The sequence below is a fragment of the Limulus polyphemus genome, unplaced genomic scaffold (genome assembly GCF_000517525.1).
Source record: "Limulus polyphemus unplaced genomic scaffold, Limulus_polyphemus-2.1.2 Scaffold1599, whole genome shotgun sequence".
NCBI classification, from domain to species: domain Eukaryota; kingdom Metazoa; phylum Arthropoda; class Merostomata; order Xiphosura; family Limulidae; genus Limulus; species Limulus polyphemus.
In genome coordinates, this window is record NW_013667209.1 from 198,712 (window position 1) to 211,709 (window position 12,998).

At 29.5% G+C, this 12,998-nt stretch overlaps 1 protein-coding gene and 1 long non-coding RNA gene across 4 annotated transcripts in view; one reads left to right on the plus strand and one right to left on the minus strand.

Annotated features, from left to right (window-relative positions):
* LOC106464252 (kinesin light chain-like) overlaps nt 1-12,998 on the minus strand; it is a 67,582-nt gene that overhangs the window by 6,808 nt on the left and 47,776 nt on the right. For all 3 annotated transcript variants that reach the window (XM_013924378.2, XM_022391968.1, XM_022391967.1), the window contains one exon: nt 3,912-4,066. In XM_013924378.2, coding sequence (XP_013779832.1) covers nt 3,912-4,066 — 155 coding nt within the window. The remainder of the gene's footprint in view (nt 1-3,911; nt 4,067-12,998) is intronic.
* Nucleotides 12,695-12,994, plus strand: LOC111086977. Its single transcript, XR_002611699.1, has 2 exons — nt 12,695-12,849; nt 12,900-12,994. It is a non-coding gene; the product is annotated as an uncharacterized LOC111086977 (long non-coding RNA).

A 12,998-nucleotide genomic window follows, 5' to 3' on the forward strand; every position in this document is an offset into this window, starting at 1 on the left:
GTACTGTTGTGGAGTGGTTCCACAGAAGTAGTAGTGTGTCAGGTACTGTTGTGGAGTGGTTCCACAGAAGTAGTAGTGTGTCAGGTACTGTTGTGGAGTGGTTCCACAGAAGTAGTAGTGTGTCAGGTACTGTTGTGGAGTGGTTCCATAGTAGTAGTAGTAGTAGTGTGTCAGATACTATTGTGGAGTGGTTCCATAGTAGTAGTAGTAGTGTGTCAGGTACTGTTGTGGAGTGGTTCCATAGTAGTAGTAGTGTGTCAGGTACTGTTGTGGAGTGGTTCCATAGTAGTAGTAGTGTGTCAGGTACTGTGTGTGTGGAGTGGTTCCATACTCACAGCTTGGTTACAATTTTTATCACATGAAGAAAATTAAGTTTGAGATTTATAATTTATTGATTCCTCATTTATTCTGTTCAGTAATTTTCAAAGAAGTGCATACCCTGCCTAAAAATAATACAAAAAACAATGATGAACTCTGTTTGGCTCCCCCCTTTCCTATTTACTAGAACCCTAAATTTTAGTTAATTTGATGACACCTTGAGTTTCTATTAAATATACTAATTTTTGCCATCCAAGTATTAAACTTGTGGTCGTTGAAAATGTATACAGGAGTTAGAAACTGAATCTTGTTATCTGTTAACTTATATCCTTACTCATGATCAAAAATTATTTTTTTTGCCAGGCACAATATCTCTCAATTTCTGCCATAGACATTTAACTAACTAACCACTATGAAAATTGGTGAAGTTTATCAACTATAATATCACTTCAATCACAGCAATATTAATTACAGTTAGGTAGCTAGATGGAAAAACGTTATATTCTATCAATCACGTTAGTACAAAAATATGACATGACAAATCAAGCAGTCTATTAAAAAACACTATGAAAAAAACAATATATCTTCCAACATTCTAAATTAAAAGGGTGATAACTTCTATACCCTTCTCTACCAATAACAGTTAAGGATTTTTATAAACTAAGTTTGTTGAGTACCTTCTCTACAAATAAGAGTTTAGGATTTATATAAACCAATTTTGTTGAGCACCTTCTCTACCAATACGAGTTTAGGATTTATAAAAAGGAAGTTTGTTGAGCACCTTCTCTACCAATAAGAGTTTAGGATTTATAAACATGAAGTTTGTTGAACACCTTCTCTACCAATAAGAGTTTAGGATTTATAAACATGAAGTTTGTTGAACACCTTCTCTACTAATAAGAGTTTAAGATTTATAAAAACAAAGTTTGTTGAGCACCTTTTCTCCCAATAAGAGTTTATGATTTTTTCAATCTTAACTTGTTGAGCATTCAAGTTCATCAGATATCTTATGGATAACCTTATTTTCAATTTTAAGTTTATAAAAACAAAGATTTTATTTTCATTGTAAATCCCCAAAATACTTTTTCAGCTTAAGAAGTTTCAGTAATAACTCAATACTACAGAAATTTATGAGATGTTCCTGGCATACATCACTAAATACTAATGTCAACCTTGAAAAGTATTTGTGATACTTCAGTGACAAAACCAATACTTTCAGTAATATAAAGCAAAAGTGTGGTACTTTATATGGACTCAATTAAAAATATTTTGCAAATTTTTTAAACAGGGGTTACCGAGGAGAAATAGCAATCTCCAAATCTAGTCTAACACTTGCAAGTATAGCAAAACAACAAACACATAAAACCTTATAACATTCTATTCTTACTTAAAATTATTTTGAGACTACAAAAAATTTCTAAATTTTTTACCCGTGTTCAGAAGCAGGTGTGTAAAGGCAAGAAAGTAACCTCACTTGAGTAACTTTTTTCAGTATCTTCTTTTTAGAAAGTATTTATATTTTAAAATATTTTTACTCTAACTTAAGTATGTTTTAGGAGATTTACTCGAACTTTTACTCCACTACCTTTCATTTTATACATTTCGTTAATATTCTCAAAACTCAAATTTGTGGCAGACAATTAAAAAACAGGGCGTGCAAGAGAACTTAAATCAGCCAATTGCATGCATTGCTTACATCAGCGGGTTTACTATTCCCCTAGCGACTGGGCAAGTTGCAAGCATCACTCTTTTCCCACTGTAGTCTGTATGTACAGGATGTCTGACTCCAACATCATTTCTCTTGAAGATAATGGCAATCCTTGGCCATATCTTCATAAACTGTTCAAGTTTAAATACATTTTGAATAATTCTGTGTCACTATAATGTATGATGTGTTTTGATTCCAGACCTCATAACCCACAACATACATGTAGGGTTTGAGAGAACTACAAATGAGTGTACTTTTTACTTTTGTTACTTGAGTACTTATTCAGTAGATACTTTTTTACTCTAACTTAAATAAATTTCAAGATGGATACTTTTACTTCTACTTGAATAACGTTTTGACAAAGTACTTTTACTTGAACTTCAGTAACATATTTTAGTACTTTTTACACCCCTGTAAACACGAGTATATAAGATCTTGCTTTTCTACTTTGTTACAATGTTGTATTATGTCACAGTGTGTATGGCTAAAGAAGAAACCACATGGTCTTATTACAAAATAATTCACATCAAAAACTAATTAATCATTGTTAGAGATTAAGATATAAATCTACATAAAAAACTTTTTCCAGTAATGGAAAAATCATATTTTAAAACAGCACCAAGAATGGAAAAGGGGTTAAGTTTGTTTGTTCTTTGGATATTTGTACAAAGCTATATAACCATCACTAATTTTGAACTGATACACTAGAAGGATTGCAGCTCTTCAGCAGTACCCACTACAAACTCTTTGACTACATTTGTCAGACTGAATAGTGGGAGTTGACTGACTTTAATAAAGCACCCAGAGCCCTTATATTAACTGTTTAGATTCAGATGAAGTATTTTATTTTATCAATCTAATTTTTTGAATATACATATACATACACACACGCACTGTTTGTTTCCAGTAACAGCATAAAAACTATGGAATCTTAGATCTACAGTCCAACACACTGACCAAGGAGGTTTTTGACCCGACATTTGAATGAAAATGAATTCTTGATATTTTCCTGGAATATTGAAATTTTTCTTTTTTAAATATGAAGACAAAATACTTGTTTTTTCACTGTTTAATAGTATTTTATACTGGATATGTCTGAATCATAAAATGCTTGTTTTTTCACTGTTTAATAGCATTTTATAATAGATATGTCTCAATCATAAAATGCTTGTTTTTCTCACTGTTTAATAGTATTTTATACTGGATATGTCTGAATCATAAAATGCTTGTCTTTTCACTGTTTAATAGTATTTTATACTGGATATGTCTGAATCATAAAATGCTTGTTTTTTCACTGTTTAATAGTATTTTATACTGGATATGTCTGAATCATAAAATGCTTGTTTTTCTCACTGTTTAATAGTATTTTATACTGGATATGTCTCAATCACAAATAACTACATTTCATTTTACAGTCTTTTTTTTTCAAAGAAAAGAAATGTTTGAAAAATTGAAGCTGACATTGGAAAGTGTCAAAAACTAAATGTCAATCAAATTTTTTGGTGCTATTTCAAAATTAGCCCTTCCCTTGTTGCCTACTCATAGAAGTATATTGAAATACAACAAAGTATTAAAATAATCAAAACGTGAAATTAAAGAAAATCTGGTAAAATAAAAAAAATTAAATTGTAATGACAAACTGCTAAATAAGTTCAGTATAATCTCTTTCTTATTCAGTTTGGTTACACTGTTTTTTGTTTGCATTCATTTGGAAATCCTTTAAACTATCACTATATGTATTTTTTATTTATTTTAGTGAATAAAGATTAATATAGGAGACGTGGTATTAAAATACATGATCAACTTGAAATCTAGCTAAACTTAATATTGTAACATGGAACAAGAAATATATAGAATCCTCACCAAATGTTTAACTCTTTCTTACCTGACCATCGCATCTTCTGTGCTACCATCACATTCCCTCTCTGGGTCAACACGACCTGTCAGTTTCTTTACAATCTTGGCACTATTACGTCGAATGGAAGCCCGCAACTTCTCTAAGGAACTGCTACGTTTCAGTTTATCATTACTGCTACATGTCTAAGGGGCAACAAAGGATTGGTAAAGTAGAAAGTACCACTTGCTTTTATTGTTGCCACCATCATGACTTATGTACAGAGAACTTTTAATTTCGTTTCTTCCAAAACTTCAAACAGGATTTAAAGGCCTTACTTTTCATGTTCACTTGGTATTAAAATTATAATAATGTAAATGTAGCACATTCCAATGTTTTTATAAATGCGTGTATACGTATCTAAATATAATATGGTATCACATATATAAATATTTTCACTAACTTAATTTACTTCAAAACAGCCCTACAAAAGTATAATATTATATAAATAACCAAAATGAGATCAATGGTATGTGCTGAATAAAGATAAAAAAACAACAAAAGTGGTGGAAACAAGTATAATTCATACATTTCATTCAAAAACTTATAAACTCTAACAATGACACAAATGCTGATTTACTAAAAAAATACAGAATAATCACTTATTAATCAAACAGTAAAAACAAAAAAAAAGATCTTGAAACAATTGCACAACACTTATAAAATCTAAAAAAATTATGCAAACATGATTTTGAAAATGTTTCCAACCTAAAAAGTAACCAAAAGCTTTTGTGTTAATGAAAAATTACCTCGAGTTTTAGTTTTCATATGGATTTACTTGAAGCAAATATATAACATTCTTCAAAATTCTTTCAGACTCATTTAACTAAGGTACTGTAAACTATATGAATTAAACTGATCAGATATGTAAAATAAATATTTCTAACTTAATATTGGGAAAATCACAAATAGTTATAATGTTCCATTCACATAATTAAAAAACCTTGTCTTTACAACAGTTTTAATATTAATTAGGACTTCATAGCAACTGTCAACTTGGAGCTTTTTATATATAAATCTCACTGAATAAACATAGCATGCTATGTAAACTTTTAGAAAATAACTGTTTATGAGATAATGTTATTAGACTGCATTAAAATGTTATATCAACAACCATCTTTAAAAAGTTAAGTGATAATTTTGATGAATCAACAAAAGGTATTACAGTAAAAAGAAGCAGAAATGTATCATTACTTCCATCTAATCATCTGCAGTAATTAAAAATGTTATTTATCTTTATCAAATTTGGTTCATAATTATGGAGCACCCTACAAGTGTTTCCCAAAACTAATACAGATAATAATATTAATATTACTGATATTAATGTAGGAATTCCAATAATAGTTAAGTTGTTTTTCAATCTTTTTCTACATGTACTGAAGTTTATATTTTGTTTTAATGATTGTGTTCTGAAGATTATTTATATTTGTTGCATAAAGTAAATTTGACCTTAAACAGAGCACTACTTTGAGATGATGTTTGTTGAATAAGTTAAAAAAGAAAGCAACAAACTATATAACATTACTTTTTTGTAATTTGAAATTTGACCTAAAGAGAGCAGCACTTTGAGAAACAAAATATTGAAAAATTGGCTTATACTGGAATATATTTCTTTTGAGTGAAAAAATAACAACAATACAAAATATTTAATTATATATATATGATATGATAATCATATACTTCATAATACATTTCTTTCTGTAAATCATAATACATCTCATATAAAACACTGGTGTTTTTTGCTGCTGTTATAAGCACCAAAATGTTAACATTTACTGCATACACACAAAATTTTTAACAAATATTTCTACAAAAGCAATAAGCTGTAAAACACCATTATGCTGTAAATAACTTTGGTTGTATTAACTTATTATGTGAGTTCATCATTTCTTGAAATACTGCCTTGTTTCTTGTTTATTTGGTGAAATACAGAAGCTATGACATATACATCTCAAACGTTAATATCAAATAAATATAGTTAGATGCAAATGTCAAATTTTATTTCTGTGTAGACTAAAAGAAAATTAAGTTTAACAAATTGGAAAATATTACACACCTCATATGTCACAAACAATTTCACCTACTTATCCTTTGTAAAAACTCTTATACAATTAAGTACTTTAAAATATCTTAGAATTGAGCTGGATTAAAAAATTATTACAACCCTAACATTGTAGGTTATATGAGAATTCATGACCAAGAAACTTTCTCTACAAATGCTCATCTTTCCCTTATAAGTTCCTATATCAAAACCTGTGTCAAAACCTGTTATTGATATAATTGTGTTCAAACCTATAAACAACATAATAAGTTTATTACCTAAGTTTAAAGTAGCATTACAGATTGAACAAAAACAAGGAATATATTGTATATGAGTGTGGAAAAAAAAAAGACATTGGTCAAACCTCTTGCTCCCTAACAAATTAGGTGCAAAAAATAAGATCACAGCATAGGGGAAGAGTTTGAAAAATCTGTCTTAGCAATACAACAGTTTGAATTAAGTCATAGTATTAAATCGTAAATTGGAAGAAATTTCAAACTCAAATCACCCCCCCCCCCCCAAAAAAAAGAACTATTTCGAACCTATAGAAATTATAAAGGCAGGTTATTTAACTACAAACCCTGACAGAGGCCATACTAACATTAACAAATTCTGGTTAGAATTGTTGTAGCAAGCTACTTTGATTTGATTGTTACATTTATTGTAATAGCAACAAAAATGTACTTATATGATAACCTCTTTGCAATGTTCTCATGTTTTATAAACTAAATAAGCCTGTTTTAGTTGTACCTGATGAAAACAAGACCAAAGTTCTGCTGAAACATGTGCTCCTAAAAAATCTACAATAAAAAATTTTATTGCAGAATTCTAGTCATTTGTTTTTTTTATAAGTTATAGCAATTGATGTTAGCAATAAATGGGATTATGGTCAAACTAATCTACTTACAAGTAGTTAGTTATTAGCAGGGTATTTCCCTTTGTGAGGATTAAACAGTATTTTATATACAAGGCCTATTGTATATTTAATAGAAAAAATCTCAATTTTTTACTTTAAGCATATAATACAATTAATTCAGATTATAATTTCTTAAATAAACTGTTTAATGGATTTTAAGCTTATTTTGCAAAGATTTTTTCCTGCTAAAATCTGGTTTTCTATACTACATTTTTCAATTACACATTACCTTGACAGAGATTTTGAATAACGTAAAGCTAAAAATCATGCCAGCATTGCTAGTACTAATCTTTAATGATTCTTTAAAACTTTCTATATCTATTTCTATTATATTTCTTCTGGTCAGTAAAATGTTGTTGCTACTCTGTATCCTAATATGATAGTAACCATGACAAGGTTATTATCTTGTTTCTGACTAAAAGTCTGGATAAACTTTACAGTGCTTGTAATAACTTACTGCCTACATTCATATAACACAGAAGCCAAGTAACTAGTATAAAAAAACACTGCTATAAATGGTTACTAAAAAAAATATTGAATTAGATTTTGAACAATGTAAAGCTAAAAATCATGCCAACATTTCTATTACTAAAGTTTAATGATTCTTTCAAACTTTCATGATCTGTAATTTATGTATGCCCATGTCAGCTATCACCTGATGCTGATATACATTTTTACCACAAAGTGTACATACAAATCTTAATAATTGAAGTGTTGATTTATTGCTTGCTTGTAGCTATTAGACAAAGTTATAACTTGCGGTGTACCATAAACTCAAAAAGCATGATGTATGCAAAATTTAAGTTTTGAATAGACCAGAAAATGAAAGGACTTGATACAGTTTTGGCATTTTTGACACAACCCTCAAATTCGGTAAAATTTGTCCTCAATATCCCAAAATACCTTAAGACAGTAATTGTACCAATACTACACAAGGTTAGCAATATTCATCTATATATAAAGCCTTAAAATCTTCTGTTGAAACCAGTTATGCAACATTAATTTATTTAAATGTATAATAATACCAGTAATCTGAAATAAATTCATCAGCACTGACAGCCATACTGTGCTTACGTATTCAGGGCTTCACAATTTTTTAAAATCTGGTAACAGGGACATCAGAATTAAATTTCAATTCCCCACCTCCAAGATAAAATGTTAAATAATAAAGAATTCCACGAAGAGCAAATGTGATATATTATATAAAAAAGAAACTGGTATCAGTACTGTATTACTGATCAGTAACTTAGTTGAATTAACTGATTTGTTTTCTTCCCAAAATCTATGAAACAGAATTCCAAAATGCAAGCACAACTAATAATGCTTAGGCCTACAGTTTAATGTAAAGCATTGTCATGCAAGGTTTAGCTCTTAAAAAGTTGGACAGTAACAACCAATAAAACAGAAGTCAAAATGAATACACGCCATTTATAATTTCCTATTTTCAAAACCTACTTCTTTCTTTTATTAATATTTAATGTACATTATTACCCTCTGTTACAATTATCTGGTGTCCTGGTGGTCCAACAAGACATTCTAACATTGCTTGGTCATCAATTAGCTAGAACAGGTTTCCAACAAATTTTCAGTCTTCTTAAGTTTTTTAGGGAGGTAAAGGGTGGAAAGGTAAAATGGTTGTTAATTTCATCAACTTCTACATCTCTGGTCAACAGAAAATAATTTAAATCCGTCAACAGGTCGACGCTGGTCTGTTGCAACCTAACCAGTTAGTGGGATTTCATGAAAACCAATAAAACTATCAGGACACTCGTACATAAATCAGTAATAGTTTTTCTCTGTATTTGCATTTTAGTAGTCTGCAAAAGGTTGAGAAATGCTGGTTTAGATTATACAGGATGTCCAGGATTGCTTTTACACATTTCTAAATGTAATAACTCTTACACAAATATAAACATGCTGTAAAATACACTCTGATCTACGTATCCACAGGTTTTATACCACCTCCACATGACATCTGCTATTCTCGGTGCACTTCTGTACACATCTTCATCATTTGTCAAACACATTGATAAGAGAACAAGCTCTGCAACTGAATCAACTGTTTCTCTGATATGATCTTTGATATTAGCATCATCTGTAGTTGACTTGGATCTCTACAGCCAAAAGCCCAATGAACTTAACCTGGAGAGCAAATCATCAACAGAATTGATCCAATAAAATCAATCCAGCATAGTTTGTTAAGGCATTGTCCAGTGCCTCACATAACACATAATACAGTGGTTCTAAATCTTGGTAGCAAAAACTTGCACACAAAAAAAACCCATCAGTTTCCAAATGCAAGAAGAAAAGGTTCTTTAGCACATGATGGCACAAAAGTTCAGTGACTCGGAGAGTGAGGCAACAGTACACAATGCGTCTCTGAACTATTTAACGTTCCATCACTTTGATTACACTGTCTTACAGTAACTGTCAAAATTGCCATTTTAGAACTACAAATATGTATTTCGTATATCATAGAATGGTCTATGCTTATTATCAACCAGTCATCATTTTGACATTATCTGTTGAAAACATTTTGCTCTTTCGTCAGAAGTGGCATGATGGAATAGCATATGAAGGATTTTTTTTACACCAGCATGTCCTTTATTCTGTGCCTTTTATCTTTAGTTTTGATGTGTTAATATGTGTACAATCACATCTAGACACAGCAATTTAAAAAATAAATTAATGTTTATTTTAATAAATCAAAATATAAACTGGTTCAGTCAAATATACTCTTCAGAATCTGGTGCTCATCAGTTCATACTCTTTTTGTGTGTGTGTGTGTGTGTGTGTGTGTGTGCATTTAGTATCACGATATATCATTTATCTACAAAAATTTTTTTTTTAAATCTCAAGAGACTATTGGGTCATCCAAGCACAATGACCTATCTGATTCAAGAACAATGTGAGGGATAGAGACAAAGTCAGTGCTTTTGTCAACTCTAGCATATCTAAAATTCTTAAAGCTTTTAATAAATGTACTGTAGTATTTGTATGAGCCCTCCTAATTACTCTATTTGATGCTAATTAAAATAATCTAACGTCCTCGTGGCACAAACAAGATAGATGCTGTAATTTCCTAGTTACTGCTTCATGGTGGCACACATAAGAAATTCGTGATACATGTATGTGGAATGTTACTACTACTTGATATATAGTATAACCATTTGTAATTTTAACAGGTAGATAACCATCATACCCTTGAAATATTACATTATAAATCTGGACTAGAAATTACAAGTCATTGAAAGAAAGATGAAAATGATAGTAAAATACTAATATCTATACAGTTTTTAAAATATCAAAAGAAAAAACCAAACAGTATTATAGGAGACTTTTTGCAACCCAAGATGATTGATAACAAATATTATGAAACAAAATCCTCAGTATTACAATCTATAGTATAAAAACATTAAGTAGACAAAATTCAACTACTCATTTCAGCAGTTTATTGAAAAAGAAAATTCAGTCCCAGCTAGCTTAATAAACTATTGCAAATAAGTATCAGAGAATAACACCAAAATACATGAGCAGTAATCAATAAAATTTTGGAAGAAGTGAATTCAATTGATATTCTTAAATAGCTGTCAGCTAAAGAAAACAAAAAAAATAGTACACAAGAAGAAAATTTGCATAATAAAATATTAAAAAAACGTTTGTTGGTTTAACCCTAACTTATTTTTCTTGTAAAAAACAAAACATGCACTCTTGTATGGAGGACATTAGTAAGAAAAATTGAAAAATTCAAACACTAGTGAACCAAACTCATTACATGCATTCTTAATAAAACAATTACCAAATAATGCTGATAATACTAGAAAACAATTAATTGAATTAATTCTCTCTTTCCATATAGCATATTTAAGTTACTTAGGTTTATAAATGTGATCTTGTTTCTAGTAACAATTCATGGATTCAACACAGCTTTAATGTGTAGAAAAGAAATAGGTCAAGTTTACAAGCTTTTTCACTACTTTCACTATAAACAGCATTAGTGGTTTTTTTAGTTATTTATTTTGAGAGATTTTTGAGAACCTTTTTTTTAACAAAATTTTATGGAACCTTTCATTCATTTAAAATTAAAGATTGTATTCAGACATTTTACAAACGATTTTGATCTTGAATTATGTCAAATTTATAATTTTCAGGAGATTGTAATAATACAGAAGGTAATCAGATAAAGAAAAAACTTTATTACAAGTTTTTTCTTTTTTTTATGCCACTTAAACTATTAGAGATAAAAGTCTTAAGAGCACAATAAAAATCAATTTCTAAATTAAAATTGACAATTTGTTATAATTCTAAAAATATAACAAAAATAAATAATTCAAAACTTTCAGATATGTCGAATGGGAATAGATTTTTAACTTGAATGATTTTAATTTTATTGACTAAAAACATAATAGAAAAAATAACATTCCTAACTTTGTATTACCCTAAATTACTTTCCAAATCACTGATTTCATTCAGAAATAATGTGTTTAAATATTTTTTTAAGTATTTTTATGACTTTTGAATGACAAAACATTCAAGTTCAAAAACATGTTGAACCTGATAATAATACCAAGAAAAACTATAATAATCATACATTGCATTAATTAAAACCAAAGATCAGCATAAAATGGTATAAAAGTAATTCACACTTAAAAAGATACGCTAGACTACAAAAGTATATATTTTGTTTTAGTTGTTTTTTTACTCACCACAGTGAATTTATATTTGTGCAGTGTTTGAAGAAGATGTACAGTGGCAACTACATAAAAGGTGATATTCATGGAGTAGTTTATCACTACACTTTAGTGATAAGAACACGAGAATTCTAGAAGGTCACACACACTACACAATGAGTTGGCAATGCGATGCACACATGTAGTATGAAAATCCCGCAAGCATGCGCATTAACTGGATTCAACATTGTGGTATTAACAATTGTAGTTGTAATTAAGAGATGGTTGTTAAATTACATTTTAGAATGGTTAATTACCTCATAACATAATTTGAATAAAGAAAAGAAAACATTAATAGAACACTGAAAAATTTCCATCCTTTCCTTTTGCATATGAAAGTAGTGAGACTGTGAGAAAGGTTATTTTAATTTAAACACCCAGTGCATCAGCAGTAAGTTTACGGACTAACAACATTAAAATCTGAGGTTTGTGTTTCCTTGGTGGGCAAAGATTATCCATTGTGTAGCTTAGTGCCACAACAAACAAATTTGAATTTACTTGCAGTTAGAGTATACGATAAGTGTGGATCTTCTGTTTCCTATAGCTATTACTAGTGTGATTTATCAGATTTATTATGTAAAAATTACATTAAATTTCAAACAATATGGAGCAACAACAAAAAACTAATAAACATATCATTGTTTTCTAGTAAATATATTAATAGCAACATGAATCTGTAGCAAAACTTCTCTATAAACAGCCAAAATAAAAAAGTTTTCTAAAATATCATCCAAAGTTACTTAATTTTAAAAGTTAATTTTAATTTTTTTTTGAATTGCTTGTGTGTTTAATAACACCATTCATTTTAGGTCCTTTTTTGTTTTGTTTTAAGTATGATGTTTTTGTCAATTATCTAATAAAATTAATATACGTAATTAAATAATGTCAGTTACATTCTCATGTAGTTAAACATTTAGTTTTGAAATATATATACACTGAGCTAAGGCCTGGACATGCTATTCAATAAGACATACTATTAAAAATTTGATCTGGATAAAAGCTACAGTATGCTAATTTAAAGCCCTGATACACGAAGAAGGTGACAGCATTTTATGATTATTCTGTAAAACTTGCATGAACATTTTAGAACACCCACAAAAACTATAAGATCTCACCTGCTGAGGAAACTGATCTATGTGTGTGTGTGTGTGTGTGACGAGGGGAAAGACACTGAAACTTATTTCTATGTGTGTGTGATGAGGAAAAAGACACTGACACTTATTTCTACGTGTGTGTGTGTCAGTGTCTTTTTCCTCATCACACTCATCACACACACACACACTAGAAATAAGTGTGGGGAAAGACACTGACACTTATTTCTATGTGTGTGTGTGTGATGAGGGGAAAGACACTGACACTTATTTCTATGTGTGTGTGTGTGATGAGGGGAA